General features: G+C 42.8%; 1 protein-coding gene across 8 annotated transcripts in view; it reads left to right on the top strand.

Annotated features, from left to right (window-relative positions):
• scaper (S-phase cyclin A-associated protein in the ER) overlaps nt 1-15009 on the top strand; it is a 95352-nt gene extending 80343 nt beyond the window's left edge. For all 8 annotated transcript variants that reach the window (XM_072671041.1, XM_072671030.1, XM_072670995.1 and 5 more), the window contains 5 exons: nt 695-941; nt 4927-5076; nt 11067-11258; nt 13516-13564; nt 13949-15009. In XM_072671041.1, the coding sequence (XP_072527142.1) occupies nt 695-941; nt 4927-5076; nt 11067-11258; nt 13516-13564; nt 13949-14052 (742 nt within the window). In that variant the 3' untranslated portion in view covers nt 14053-15009. The remainder of the gene's footprint in view (nt 1-694; nt 942-4926; nt 5077-11066; nt 11259-13515; nt 13565-13948) is intronic.
• The last annotated feature ends 960 nt before the right edge of the window (nt 15010-15969 follow it).

The raw sequence follows: 15969 nt of genomic DNA, 5'->3' as shown, positions 1-15969 counted from the left end.
AGGCTTTGAAATCAACCACCCACCCACCCCCTACCTCTCACCACTCAGGTCCGGCTCGTAGAAGAGCCGCCTCTTGTTCCTGACATTGTTTGAAAGGCCGCTGATTCAGATGGAGTGATGCATAAACAAGAGGGAGTTGGTTTTGCTTGCCTAGAAGTTCTGATACAATGAAGAACATCTTAGCTGAAGAAGTAGCAATATCTCTCTTCATAATACTATCTAATTCATAATACGTCAGCCATGAGCCAGATGTTCAGAAACTGCTGAATGAGATTTTATTTTATATTTTTATTTCTTTAATTTATAACACAGAAAAGAGTGGAGATCAGCAATAGTGCAAGATATGCTCATTTGGTGAAAAACACAGTGCAGTAGAGCCATGTTTTAAAATGCAATTTTTTTTACATGCTGTGCATCCTTATGTCCAGTCAAACATGAACCAAATGTGGTATTATGGACAGACGTCACATGATCTCTGAACAATAGAATGAGACCTTCTGAAACCTTTTATTTATATACAGACCGTATCCATGATCTGTTTGCAAAACCTTACCATGACATAACGTATCATGATTACAATAACATCCTATTGCTCACCCTTACATGAGGGCATACTTTAATGAATGTCTGTGTCCGTTCTCTTTACCTAGACTGCCTTTGTGTTTTAATGTATTTTTTAATGTGTCTTTCCTAGTTCCCCCAGTATCTTTGACAACAAGCGTCAGGACCCCACTGGACTGACGTCGCTGCTCCAGAGCACAGACCTGGTCGGTGTCCTGCACATGCTGTACTGTATCCTGCTCCACAGTGCCCTGCCCGAGCCCCAGTCGGTCGGCCCTGCATCGCCGCAGGAGCCCTACAGCCCTGCTGTGGTTCAGGTAGCCCTGCAGGGCCTCCGCTTCCTCAACAGCTTCGCTCTGCTTGACCTCGCTGCCTTCCAGGTACACACTCTTATTTGCTCTGCAGGCTAATGCTTTGCGAAGGAGGTTGTTGTGTAGGGTTTAGTGGTGAAATGACCTTATGCAGCTAGGATGCATGCTGAGGATACGCTTGCAGGCTAATCCATCTAACCTTTTGCGTCCCAGTGTGTTCATGTCCTTTTGTTTTTTTTTAAGTGGGCATTTTTTACTGGAATGCTTGAACAATAACAATGATTGATGCTGTTATGGGATCAGTATGAAAGTTCAACCACTGCAGTTATGATGATGCTTTCTCTAGCCCAAGGTCCACTTGAGTGGTCAGGAGTTAGAACAGTTAACACAACACTAGGCCAAACCACTACGCTTGTAAGTTTACAAATTCTGTTTGTTTTGCCTTTTTTTTTTTTTTCATCCCAGGAGACGTGCCCAGTCTCAGATGGGCTTGTTAAGGCCCTCTGGACAGCCTGGGGCATCTCATGCCTTCAACCCTCGGCAACACTGAAAAATGCCGCTTTGTGGCATAACTGAGTGTATAGCATGCCGTCTGTCCTGGCAGGGCAGTCGGGCTCACTGCAGCCACTCCGTCTGGCTGAAGTTATGTCGCGTAGCTTGTTTTTCTTAAGCAAGGAAAGCCCACTGAATTGCCCTTCAGCTAGCTGCAGAAATGTTATGTTGGGCCCATCCCTCAAACAGACATTCCAAACGGCCAAGGAAATAAAAAGGTCAGGCCAATGCCGTAGCTCTTGGGGACTCATTAACGGACTCACCCGTATACCTGTGCTCTGACATCAACCAGCATGCAAATTAAGGCCGGAGAGAAGTAACCCACAGGACTAATGATCCAGCCAGTGTGCTCTCCACACACCCTTAGAGTCGCTATGAAGAGATCAGTATTTCTTCCTAGAACAAAGTTGACCCAGTGGACATAAACACGCTCGACCCCTGACCTCCAGCCAGTTGTGTTGAAGGGTTGGGGTCAGCAATGCGGATGGAAAGTGGCGTTAAGCGCAGGCTGTCCGGTCAGTCATACGTTAGCCGACTTGATGAAGAGAAAAGGACGGCTTCGTGATGTTAAATCTTGTAAACACAAAGGCGTAAGGCAGGAAATGCGGGAACCACATGAATTATGTTCATGTATTTTAGTAATTACTTGAGACCAGTGTGGGAGTGCGTGTGTGTGCATAAGTGTGCGTTTGTGTGTGTGGCCGTGCTTTTTCTGTTGTTCTCTTTCTATTTGAAACAGCTGGAAACCGCAGTGACATGCTGCCAAAGTTTTATGAACTCTTTAAATAAGCCTGTATTTTGGGCCCATACTTGTAATCACCTTGTGGTTCACATTAGCACAGAGAGTTGGCTAATAGATTCATCAGAATAGCTGAGCTCTGTCCCCTCTCTGACACAGAAGACGCTCCTCTCTCCATGTCCTGGGCCAGGCATCCCCTTTAGTGCTGTTCTTGGATCGGCCTCTTTAACCACTGTAAGAGAAACCGCAATGCTGGGCTAAGGCCAGTGTGTGAGCCTTGTGCTCTAGAGACTAGGGTAATGTTTATGAGCTCAAAGCCTCAGGTAAAGTCTTGCCCAGGTAGCGCTGTTCAGCTGATTCGCTCCAGCTGGGTGTGTGATCGAGCTGAACGTTATCAGCCAGATCAGCTCAACTGCTCAGCAGCAATGTTACTGTAGCAGAAATGCTGATCTGCCAGGATGAAGAACAGCTGGATGTAATTATTACGTATTGATTTATGCATGTTCCTGATGGTGCTTGCTTTCATTTTGCTCAGAATAGCAAGCCACCACATACCGATTAATACATATAGAATGGAGAGGAGATGAACTGAAGAAAATACCAATGTAATTCTGAACATTGAGCGTTCTAATCATCTGCTATAGGTATGTGGTATCTTCTTAAGAAGGCCATGCCATGTTTAGGAGAAGCATGGACAGTTTATTTTATTAGCACTTTTTATACACACTTCAAAGTGCTTGATATAAATAAAATACAAATACAAACAGCATAAAGTACTAAATGGAAAACTCCAGATAGATGCATGGCCAATTGGGTTGAGGTCTGGTGACTGACTCTGCCATTAAAGAACATCCCTATTTCTTTGTCTTTGGAAGCTGGGTTGCCTTCCCATCATTTTTGGGTCCTCATCCATTTGTACTGTGAAGTGCCAGCATATCAGATCTGCAACATTTGACTAAATAAAATAGTTCTATACATTTCAGATTTCATCCTGATACTTTTATTAACAGTCACATCATCAGTTCCAATGGCAGCCAAACATGCCCATGCCACAATAATACCTCCACCATGTTTGACAAATGACGTGTTATTGCTTCGGATCATAAACCCTTCTTTTTCACAACACCTACCTCGAGTGATTTCCACTTGAACAGATATTGTGAAGGTTTTTTTTTTCTTTACAAAGTTAATAATTCTGCGATCACGTCAGTACTGTAGTTTTATCCGGTAACGTGTTACTGAGTTCTTTCTCATTCTTTCTTTTGCAAAAATGACCAGGTTTTGTACATATATTTATTTGGCCACTTCTAAAGTTTCTGATATGTCTCTGATTTGATTTTTCAGCCTGATGATTGCCTCATTCGCTTGCATTGTCACCTCTTTGCACTGCATGTTGATGATGAACAGCTATGAAATCCAAATTCAACACTGAAGTCAACTCCAGACTATTATCTTCTGATTTATCATACAATAATGAGGCTGCACCTGGTCATGAAACTACCTCCAAGTTAATTGCCCAATTGCTATTGAGCCTAGGAAAATAAGGGGCTATAGAAAAATGGCTGCACTTTCTAAACAATTATAATATTAACATTTTTTGTTAAACCACTGGACTTAAAGCTGAAGTTCTACACCCCACTCACGCCATGACTGCTTCAGGTCAGATCCCTTGTGGTGGTGTACAGAGGCAAAATAACATTTGTGACTGCCCAGATACTTATGGACCCCACTGTAACCCAGTTAACCAAATTTTAATAGTTGTTGCCATCTCGGCATATAGTACATATGACACAGTCAGTGTACTTTTGTGGGTGAAGTGTCTTAGGTAGTACTAGGTTTCTAAGTTACACTGATGTGGCAGTGTTTGGCCATAGAGCTTATCCATATATGCTGTGCTGGTGCTGTTGCACTTGCATCAAATAGCTTTTCAGGTATTGTTGTTTGTGGCAGTTTACTCAGGCCTTCCCCACAGCTAATGTCAGTAGTCTCAGTGGTGACCCTGAGGCGCTCAGTCATACTGACATGTTTAATAAATACTGTCTGTGGGTTGGCTGATAGCATCTCCTCTGTAGGGAGACTGGGGGTTCTGTGGTGGGACCCCTCTCCTGAGCTGAGGAGTCCACTACAACAACCCCATCTTTTTCTTCATCCACTCTTACAGGCTAGTTATAAAGAGAGCCTTTGTCTCTTGTTTCGTTGTGCTTTTAAATGTGCTGTGTGGTTTACAGTTATTGTGGTAATGTAAACAGTGTGAAGTAGTCCGGTTAGAGTCAGCTACAAGTAGGACTTTCAGTTTGAAATTGCCAGAGTGCCCATGACCCTAATGTACTTCACTACTTCGATGTGGTGAGTGTTTGGTTATTGATTTATATAGTTAGTTGGTTGTCATTGTTGTCAGATACCAACCATGTATCTCCAAAATGGCAACCTTAACTCTCAATGGAAGTCTGTTTTAAAATTGTTTACATTTTGGAGCATTTCTGTTGGTCCATTTATCATGAAATTCTGACACAATATAAAGAACAGTGTATTCAAATTGGGTCAAAAAGTAAAAAAAACAAAAAACTGTGTGGTGTGACCTGAGAAGTCATTAATAATAATATTGCCTTTTCAAATTGTATATTACACATTTATATTATTGTTTAAAAGGCTGATTATTATTGGGTATGTGGTATAAGTTTATTGTATATTTTCTATTAATAATATCTAACACAACTTTTATTTATTTATTTTTTTTTATCCTTTTTCTTTGTTTTACTGCAGGCTGTTCTTGGAGCAGAGGGGTTATCTCTGGCTTTCAGGCACATCGTAAGCTCCCTGCTTTGGTACTGCTCTCAGAACAGCTCAGAGGATTTGTTGCATGAAGTTATCATCTGTGTGGGCTACTTCACGGTCAACCATCCTGACAACCAGGTGAGCTTTCTCCCTTGTGTGTAGATATAATAATTGAAGTTACTCAAATTGCTTGCGTTTTTTTTTTTTTTTTTAGTTCATTCTTTAGAATGAGCCGGCCTGCCATGACCGCAGACATGCATAGAAATATGGTATATTAATTATATGCATTATGTGTGCATCATATAGCTGATATTCAGCCAAGTTTGAATAGGGACAAGTATTGCTTTGATATTCTGTCACTTTTTACTGCAGTTGCATTTGATTTAAACAATTTCAGAATCTTTATTTGAGTGGGTGTGTGTGTGCTGAGTGTACTGCAAAGCTTTTTTTAAAGCTGTTTATTAGATCATGAGCCCGGTGTACTTTTCTCCTTACAAACAACCCAAACAAAAGCAACAAAAGGAGGGTGTTGAATAATGCAGCGGCTGTGGCACCTCTGCACTGCGTTCTGCCCGGCTGCAGGGACAAGCTTTGTTTTCCCGAGCATAGCAGTTGGCCTGCTCGTTGTTTGGGCATTAGCAGGATGCTGAACCTCCAGACGCGGATCACAGAGCAGCATGGCATGAAGCGCACATACTCCACCATGTTCCACTTCCCTGCACCCTGGCAGCTACATGACCGGTGACAGCACCTCACACAGCAAGGCATGCAAGTCTCCTGAGGATCCACCGCTGCGACGGCTGTAATATCCTCAGGGGAGGATCGTAGTCCCAACAATTTATAGGCTTATTACAGATTCTAATTTAAAACATTTTTGCTGTTAATTAAAGAAACGGCCTCTGTTTTTATGGCAGTTCAGTTCTCCTCTGCAGCTCCAATCCAATTTAATTATTTTGATGTACGTAATTAGCATTTGTTGGCCATTGTTGGGCTGATTTGCATATTATATTGGATAATTGAATGAGGGCTGATGATTGAATTAGGGGGGAGTGACAGATGATTGGGTTTTGTGCTCGCACAGGGGGAAGGTAACGCTACGACCAGGCTGGGAATTACACCTTTTGCATATTCATTTATCCCCGACCCACTTTGCTAATTTGAAAACTGCTCCGCCGCCTAGTCTTTAAACTTGTGACTTCTTTCCAGGACGCAAGCTGTGTGTGGGTTTCTTTTTTTGTTTTTTTTTTTGGTTTTTTTTTTATGCCACCGTTTGGCTGAGCTTCAGTTTCTATTATTACAGACAGCACCGGTACTGCCAGGTGAACCACTGTAAAGAAGTAGTAGGAGTGTTTTTAATTTTCCTAATATTTTTGCTTTTTCAAATTTCACTGAAATTTTATTGTTGGCTATGTGATTGGATCATTTTGTTGTTTTTGAAAAGGCTTTGCCTTTCTCAGGATAACGTAAGCACAGGTAGAACACAAAGGCAGCCCTGACCCCGGCCCTGCCTCCTGACACACTCTGGTGATTCAGTGCCGGCTCACCAGCCTGTGTTTATATGTGTGTCTGAGAAATAATACAGCTCATAAAAGCAGCACAGGCTTTGAAGAACTGCTCTGCACTGTTGCTGTATACTCAGCCGGATTGGAGCGCCTGTGCATTACTCATCTTGTTCAAACGCGCAGCTATTGGTCCAGTGACATATGCTCTGTGTTGGTGGCTGTGAAGTGTGTTTGTACTCGGGGATAGGGAGGGGGGGGAATGATGACTTGTACTTGATACTCTCTGTGCTATGAAAGACAGTATGTGAGAGCCTGCCTTTCGGAAACCTTTAAAACATTTCTCATGTCCTGATTGTAGTTTCTAGCTCCGCAGTAAAGGCCAACTTTTCTGTAATATATGTCAGTGATAGTATTTTTATTACAGTGTTTATATGACACTTGACATTCATTTTTGAGTCACACAGCAGCTATTATAAATATCATTTTTGAAACCAAGGCAACCATAACTATCTCTGTCAGCCAGCAGGATATTTATGTATACATGTGCATTCTTGTGAGCGTTTCCCAAAAAAAAAAAGGCAAAAACTCAATACGAGGGTCTTCCCAAAACTATTTCCTTTTTTTTTTTCAGACCTGGAAAGCAGCCAGATAACTCTGTTATATGCAGGCAAGGCAAAACCACCAGATATCTGCTTCAGTTTGACAGCATCCATGTACTGTACACATAGTGCTTCTCCCATTACTGAAGGATTACAAGGTGTAGGCCAACAAGGTCTTTCACACAGACAGCCACTTTTCAACACAGCACCTCCAAAGATCCAGACTGAAACAGTCCACCACACTCATCTCCCCTTATCTACCCTCTCACTCCCTCTCTCTTTCCTGCCTTTAGCTCTATCTCTGCTTCTCTTGTATTCTCATCCCATGCCTAACACAAGGGTATCTCCAGCTCTGGAACCCCAGCCTCAGACCTGGCCCAGTAATCCACAGTTAAACTGATGTTGAACGCTGCCTTCAACAGTCCATTACTGCAGAGATAACGCAACCCCGCGCCTGGGTGACGTAGCGGGTCCACACTGGACGGCAGCAGTCCATAGCTGGGTAAAGCAGTTAGTGTCTCTCCTCGCACATTAGAAAATACAGGCATGGAGGTTCAGCCAGGCAGACCTGAGTGGCAGCACAGAGGATGAAGCCTCTGCCAAGCACCATGAAATGATTTACACAGTCTATCAGCGGTAAACTGAGGCTTAACACGCTCCAGTATTATGTGTTGGCTTTCTTCTTTTCAGGGTTCTTCTTTCGTTTTTTGTTTGTTTACCCATAAATCTTTCAGAATTTAGGGCCCTATTTAGGTCTAATGCTGTGTTTGAGTGCAGTCCAGGTCAGATGGGCTCCTGGGGAAGATCTCCAGAAGAGATTATCTTTCAAAGGATCGAAGATGACTCTTGATTCAGACAGGCACCTGCAATAAATCACAGATCATTTTGCCGTTTTTCAAACAAACACAGCCTTTAATGCTGTTTTGGTAAGAGAACTGCTCTTCCCATTTTAAGCAATGCTAACAAACAGGTCTCCTTTCATTGTGCCTTTTTTACTTCCGCAAAATTTATGCGTTTGTATAGGGAGTCGTCGGACTGTCTGGACAGACTGAGGTTTTGTAACGTTGTTTTTGTGGATTGTGCCTGTGGGTGGTAGCCGTTGTTGACGTAGGTCTCGTCAGCTGTAGCTTCCTGTCTCGAGTGCCCCTTCAGCGTCCTCACAAGTCGTTTACCCTCTGCTCTTATCAGTGGGTTGTCTGCACCCCCTACCTTCTTTGCATTTTGCTTGCGTTGAATTGGACTGTCTGTTGCAGCATCTTCCCTTTACCTTATTACACCTTCCCTAAACATCTGTACTGTAGTCCATAAACATGTCTATAGTCGTTTCTCACACGTGAGACCATCATAAGCAGTTCAGCATCTGTGTATTGTAGCATGTAAGCTCTTCTCTTTAGTCTTATCAACAATCCATCAAAGAACAAACCCGACCAACTCGGGTCTCCTTCCTCCTCACCTTGGGCCATTCGGAGTTTGTGTTTGCGTTTCGGAGCGTTAACTTTACACTCCCTTTGTTTTCAGTGGACAGGCTGGGAATTATGTAATAGACTGGCCATAAAAGTGTGGGCCCTGTTTGAAAACACCAGCACTCTGTACTTAAGAAAACTCAGGACAGGCCCTGCCTCTGTGTGTCTTTATGGCCATCTGTGCTTAAGGAGAAGGGGGACGTCCGAGTTCAAACGCCCACCGGTGCTTTTATGGTGCCGGCGCCTGAAAAGATACCTGGCTGCTGCTAGTGGAACTTGACTGAGGCTTGGCTAAGAGCAGGGCAATTTACTCCAGCCCATGCGGAGACCAGGAGAGTTTACGGGGCGTCCGAGACTGGACCTAACCTCTGCTCTCTCCATGCTCTCTGTCTCCCTGCCGCGGACACTCGAGGGGGGGTACAATTTGTTTAGGTGAGTGAAGATGGAGCACTGCGTGCTGGGGGATTATGAGATGGCCGCTTGATTTGTGGGTGGAATGTCCGCAGAGCTCCAGCCCCCACCATCCAACACGCACACAAGCGCACACATACACACATACTCCTTACGCTTACCCAACACCCTCTCTGAAGTTGTGAATGCCTCTGTTTATGGAAGGCGAGTGCCAGGGTCTAGTAAGGTAAATGGGTGTCCAGTACTTTTGAAGCATTGTAATTTGTAACAGTCTGCTAACGGATGAGGAATAGGCCAAGCGTCTATACAGCTCCCTCTTTTAGCCCAGGAGTGATGGGAGAGATTAGCTCAGTACTCCCCAGGCTTATATAAAAAAAAAAAAAAAAACTTCTCAGCCATGCCCTCCACCCTGACACTGCACAGCTCTTCCACTGAAAACAACCAGATCTTTTGAACTATTGCTTCATTCAGTTGCACTGCTATGGTGGCGCAGGAAATCCACTTTTTTTTCTGCATTCCTGGGGGAAACGATCATTAATTTTAAGTCGGAGAGAAGCCACTGGATCTTACTGTTTGGTCAGTGCATACCGGTGGGCTTGCATGTCTGAAACGAGGCGGCAGTCAGCTGTTTTGAGCTTTTCGTTCCATTAAAGGGGCTCGGTGGTGGTTTGTTTGAGCCACTCAGTAAAGCATCTTTAAACTGTCCCTAATACAGAACGACGTTGCCCCGAGAGCCCTTTGAACGCTGCTGTAGGACTCGGCCGTGAGGGGCCTTCACCTTGGAATGATAAAAGAAGTGAGTTATCACTTTGTTTATCATGCTCTTAAACCCTTTAAAGTGCATTATTAAAGGACAGAATGCATTGGAAAGAGTATTGTTAAGAGTATTTTTACAAATCTTGTAAATCTTTGGTAATTTATGTCACCCAGGGTTTCTGGGAACTTAACCCCGCCCTTCTGGTTTCCATTTAGGGTTGAGCTGCACAGTGGAAGGGTGTGTGTGTATGGGTAGCAGTTGGTTTTCTCTCTCTCTCTCCCTCTCTCTCTTTCTCTTATGCCCCCCTTCTGCTCCCCCTCTTTCTCTTTTTCTCCATCTCACCTGTTGGAATTTATGGTGGTGACCTCCCAGCTCCCTGCTCCGATCATGGAGAGCTAAAGGCCTTCCCTGGTTCTCAGGCCTGGGCTGAAGGCCTCTTGCAGCCAGAGCCTCTCCTCCTTTAATCAAACCTGCCTGGGAGTGATTTGGTTTTAATGCTGGAGGGACCGGATGGTATGTGATGGTATGATTGACGGCCATGCAGAGGGGAGGGAGTGGGACGCTGGTGGTGAGAAGCTCCATTAATGGTATTGCTTCATTTCTTAAAGTGGAAGGAACTCTGTATGTGTGTGTGTGAGACCATGGAGGGGGGTCTGCCCACCCAGCCCCCACCTTTGCCCCGGTCTCCCTTTTTTTTTCTTTTTTTTTTCCTCTCCCTCCTTCTTTTTTCACGCTGCTCGCCCCCCTTTGATTCCTAGCCACACACATCTCAGGATGGCCTGTGATGTTACCTCTGTATGAACTTCAGGGGCATGGTGATAGCTTGGGGCTTTTTGTATGCCACAAGAATGAGTTACAATCAACGGCATGTAACTTTTTTTCAGTCAAGTGGTTTCCTGTTTTTTTTTTTGTTTTGTTTTTTTTGCTTTTGCTGCTCTGATACACCTGGTTCAACTAATTAGCTAATGAACAAGCCCTTTCTAAATTGATGCTTTGGAGTGAGAGCAGGAAACACCAAACTTAAGCAAGGCACGGGTACTCCAGGACAAGAACTGGGAACCACTGAGGTAGAGCAAGCTTGATATCTGAGCGTCCGCTCTCAGCAGAGCCAATAAGTGCGCTCTGTGTGCACCCATGCCACAGCAGGAGGTGCTGAGGCATCCTTGTCTAGGTTTATGGTGTGTAATTGTGTACTGGGAGGCTATGCCCTCTATTTCTCCTCTTAATGGCTGTTTGTGTGTTGTTTTAGTGGCAGATTTATGTGTGGGAGGAGCGCAGGCGGGGACTCTGATTTACTGCTGGATGTGACGTTTGCTTGATGTGAATGTGTATGTGTGCCTGTGTGTGTGTGTGCGTGTGCATGTACGTATGCATGCTTTCTCCCTGTGTGTTCCAGGTGATCGTGCAGTCTGGCCGGCAGCCCAGCGTGCTGCAGAAACTGTGTCAGCTGCCCTTCCAGTACTTCAGTCACCCACGCCTCATCAAAGTGCTCTTCCCCTCACTCATCAGCGCCTGCTACAACAACCAGCAGAACAAGGTCATCCTGCAGCAGGAGATGAGCTGTGTGCTCCTGGCCACCTTCATACAGGTACAGGTATAGCCCCAAGCTCTAAAACTCACCTAGAAAGCCCAGCCACTGTCCCACACTGGCTTTTACACTCTCTTCTACACATGCACCCATATGTACTCTGTGTGCAGTCCATCGTTGTAACAAACTTGTGATACTCTGATCCTACTTGCATCTACACTGTGAGGTTATTGTAGCGTAGTGGGTAACATCTCCATTCCTTGTGGCTGACTAGGGTGTATTCTCTGGCCAGGCAGGCTTGCCGCTTTGCACTAATAAGAGTTCTTATAAGAGACTTCTAACAGCACATTTTCATGCTTGTGTAGCATAATCCAATAGGTCACTCTGCATAAGAATGCCAGGCAAATGCTGTAAATGAAAATGTACACTTAAAAATAAATAAATTCCTAATGAGCGCTGCCACTATGATCCCAGGGATTCGTCCCTGGTCATGCTACTTGCCATCAGCAGCTGGAGTCAAAGAGAGCACAATTGGCCTTGCTCTCTTACGGGTGGATTAATGGCCCTCTCTGTGTGATGCAGGTCAGAACAGACGTCTGTTAGCTGTCGCATCAGAGCTGAGGAGCAGCATTGCTGCTTAGCAATGCTGCATCTGCAATAGTTTGAGAAGAGCCAGTGGCTGGCTTCAAATGTGTCGTAAAGACGTGTGCTAGTCTTTACCCTCCTAGTGTTGGGGGCATTGCTGATAGGGGAGTTCACATTAACAGGGATTGGGTAATTTGCCTTCCAAAGGGGGTAGAAAATGGGGTAAAATGTGTAATAAATCATTAAAGTGCTTTGAGTAATTCCATAAAAGTAACACTTTGGTTCCATAAAGAACATTGTTATAATAGAGATCAGTTTACCAATATCTTATATAATGCAGAATTGTTCACAGCTCTTTGTCTTAAAGGTGGCTCTTCTATGACATTTGTTTAAGGAACCATTTGCAGTTTGTTCTAACATGTTGCAACATTTGTTCTGGAAACCTGATGATGGCAATTATGTAACAACGATGTGAATTGTTATTGTGGATGCGTTGTTTACTTCTGTAGTGTTCTGTAACTGATTGCAGTATGTCTCAGTAAGTCTGTGTGGTGCACTTGAGGAAAATGGGGCCCTGAAGAAGGCATGCATGTTAAATGATTAGTTCAGTAATAGTCGGTCAAAGAAATCAATTGTAGGTGTAGCCTTTCACATGTGCCTATATTTGCATGCAGTGCATATATAGCTCTCCTTAATCAGTTTTAACCCCTTAACATTCCATGGCTTTTTGCACACATATTATTTATATTATATTATATTAGGCATATTATTTGGTAACTGTAGGGACTGCTGTACAAACCGTTGGGGCTATTCTTTGGTAATAGAAGTGTAGGAACACTTTCAACCTGCTTTTTAAGGGGTTAATCGTAGGCTTTCCTATTCTATCCTAAACGAGGCTTTATTTATTGGAATTCACCATGTTTACTGCCTGTCCAGCTGGGCCTCGTTTCCTCATCTCACCTGCTGCGTGTCTTCTGACCTGTAACAGCACCCCCGCCCCCAAACACACACCTTTCCACTGCTTCTGCACAATGTCAACAGTGGACTCTTATCTCTCCCAACTGAGGCTTTGTCTCTGTTTGGCCTTTTGTTTTTTGCCGCTCTCTCTCTGCCCCCTTTCCAAAGAAGCAGCCTCCACTGCACAGATGGATGGCTTCCTCTGTCGATATGAGTGGATTTACCTGCCACCGGTTGAGCCTCTTGTAAACAGGCAGACTCCTTCATCTTCCCTCTGACAAGCTTCCCCACGCTGGCCCGCTACCTACATTATATATTTGGAGATTAGCGCTCACCCTGACAAAGACAGGGGATTGTCGTTTCCTTCAAACAACGGCAAGATCCACGACGTCCTGTACATTTGGCTTAATTTGGTTAACACGCAATACATCTTTGGTGTACGTGTGGCATTTCTGTTCACTGGGCTCTCAAATCATAGAGGTTGTAGCTGATATTTGACACCACCTTAATTGAAGTAAAAACCGAGATGAAGCTGTTTTTCATTGCTATTTTCCAACCATAAAGGGGTGGCTGTAGTTCACTTAGTTGTCTTTGCTGCTTAAGAATTGAAGAATTGAACAATGCCCCCAGTCGCTAAATTCGAAAACCTTAGAGGATAATAGAGGTAGGCTTGAGTACTGATCAGTTCATGCAGTTAACAGTTGCTCTTCTTGAATTGCTTCAGTAGTGCACCTTGATGTTTGTCTTTATTAATGTGTCTTTTTCCCATTCATAGGACTGCGCCTCCAGTGAAAACCAGACAGATAGCAGGCCAGCACAGCAAGGTGAGTCTGTCACCTTCAATTTTTATACACTTCCCTCCTAGCTTACTTCCATTATACAGCACGGTTTATGCAATTATCAAAAAACAAAACAAAACATTAAATAATGTGTAAACGCATATTAGTCATGATCTGGTTGAGATGTTCTCTATGCTGGAATCCTTCTGCTCTTATCTGTTCTTGTTCTCAGTGCTGAAATAAATCTTTTCCAACCTGTTTTAATTAATGGCTATTTTAGAAACGAGGAAAACGTCACTGTAATCAAATAAAAAAGATCATTTTTACTTGTTCTTGCTTCACTCAGCACTTCTTTAAACATTGACGCAACAGTTGAAAGAAATCTGCAGGTTTAGAGTGTGAGAGATTCTCTTCTCCTCTCTCCCACAGAGAGGAGCAGTGCTGCGCTGGATTACTGTGAGCTCTCCAACCGCTTCCCCAGAGAGCAGTGGGACTCCGCACTTCACTTCTTCCTCAACAAACAGGAGGAGTGAGCCAGAAGAGCACACACGCTGCACTACGCACTCGGCTGCAACATGACCATTCATACCAGCACATTCACTCTGAGCACTACATCTCCACATCAAATACAGAAAAATAGGAATGAAGTTTTTGAATTTTTTTTTTTTTTTTTTTTTTTTTTTTCCTTTACTTTAAATATTTCTGTTATTGAATGTTTAGGCAAGTTTTACAAATATGCCTGCTGCATGCATGAACCATCTGATTTCTGTTTAGACTTTATTAGTTCTCCTTAATGAAGGTGCATTAATAAAAATAATTACATAGTGAATGCAGCTTAATTTTTTTTTTTTTTTTTTTTAAACGTGCAATGTTAACATCACACACTGTGATAACAAACTTCTCGCACAATGCAGGTACTTAAGGGCAGTGTAACACAGTCACATTTACAAAGTGGTTTGAATGTATGAACGTATTTCTTATGTAAATAAACAGTTATTAGGGGCCGTCGATATACAGTGAAAGAATGAAAAGATCCGTTGAAGCCAATTCCTGGAATGCACAATAGTTTACTGTTCCTCTCCAAGCTGGACATAGACCTTAGTGTTTTATAAATTATGAGGTATGTTTTGTTTTGTAAATAAAAGATGTTTGAAGGATATTTCAAAAAAAAAAATCACAAGACCTGTTCAGAGAGTGCAGTCTGTTACTTTACTGATTGCTGTGTATTAAAAGAAAAATACCTTGTTTTCAAGAACTGACAGGAGTCCTGAGTTCTTTACTGTTTTTGAAGTTTATACCGATGGAATATTAGGCTGCATATATGTATTAACTCTTGATTCACTTTTCATATAAAAAAACAAAAAAACACTGTAAGCCATATTTATGTTGATGTTATTGTTGTATTGTTTGTACTTGTTACTGAAAGGTGAAGCACTTATAATTTATGGAATTAATTTTTTTTCCCCACATTTAATAAAATATTTAATGCATATTTGTACTTGTCATGTTTTAGCGGCACTGTCAAAATGGAACTAAGTGTAGTCGGAAGGGGGGTGGGTGCAACAGTGAGTTTTCCAGATGAACTACAGGCTGATAGGTTGGAGCATTCTGTTGAGTGGTCTTGTGTTTGAGAAAGGCAATAAGTAATCCTGCATTTTTAGAAAGAATTAATATGCTAAAGTTGTCCTGCCTCATTTGCAATCTTTACCTATTTACTTCAGATAACAGAAACTACTGGTCATTCAGCTTTAAATGAGTTGATGGTACTTCTGCATGTGCCAGTAGTACAGATGTTTCAGAAATAATCCACACAAATTGTTCATGTAGATACAAATAATCATTAGTTATGGGTTTCAAAGCATTTTAAATGAAAAGTCACAGTAATATAAATTTAATGGTCTGACTCCAGGAAAGGCCACAGAAAGGGTGAAATGCGACGTGCCTGAAACCCAGTGAAAGGCAGAGGCCTCCAAACCAGACTCGGGTCCACACTGGCCTCGGGGCACCACAAAACAGCCTGCTGTTTTCGCTCTCTCTCCTTTCTCTCTCTCTCCCCCTCTACCTGTCTGCCTCTCTTTACCAGAGTACAGCTACACACCACTGCTCCTAAGTCACTTTATACATTAGTGTGTCAACATGAGCTGGAGCCTCTCGGGTCAGGTCCTCCTACACAGTCTTTCGCACATACGCATCCATCACTCCATTCAGAGTCTCCACAATGATAAACCTGTATTGTCTGTTAATTTTTTATTTTATATATATATATATATATATATATATATATATATATATATATATATATATGTTTTTTTATGAAGTTATTATATAAGTAATAAAAATAATATTCTACACGTTTCTCCTGATGAACACAAATTTTGGCCAGGTTTGGTTCAATTTCTGAAATACTGGTAGTTATTATGATTATTACTAATAATAATAATAATAATTGT

Source organism: Salminus brasiliensis, chromosome 2 (genome assembly GCF_030463535.1).
Source record: "Salminus brasiliensis chromosome 2, fSalBra1.hap2, whole genome shotgun sequence".
In the NCBI taxonomy this organism is placed as follows: Eukaryota; Metazoa; Chordata; class Actinopteri; order Characiformes; family Bryconidae; genus Salminus; species Salminus brasiliensis.
Note: the sequence above shows the minus strand (reverse complement) of the source record. Positions and strands in the feature narration are given on the sequence as shown.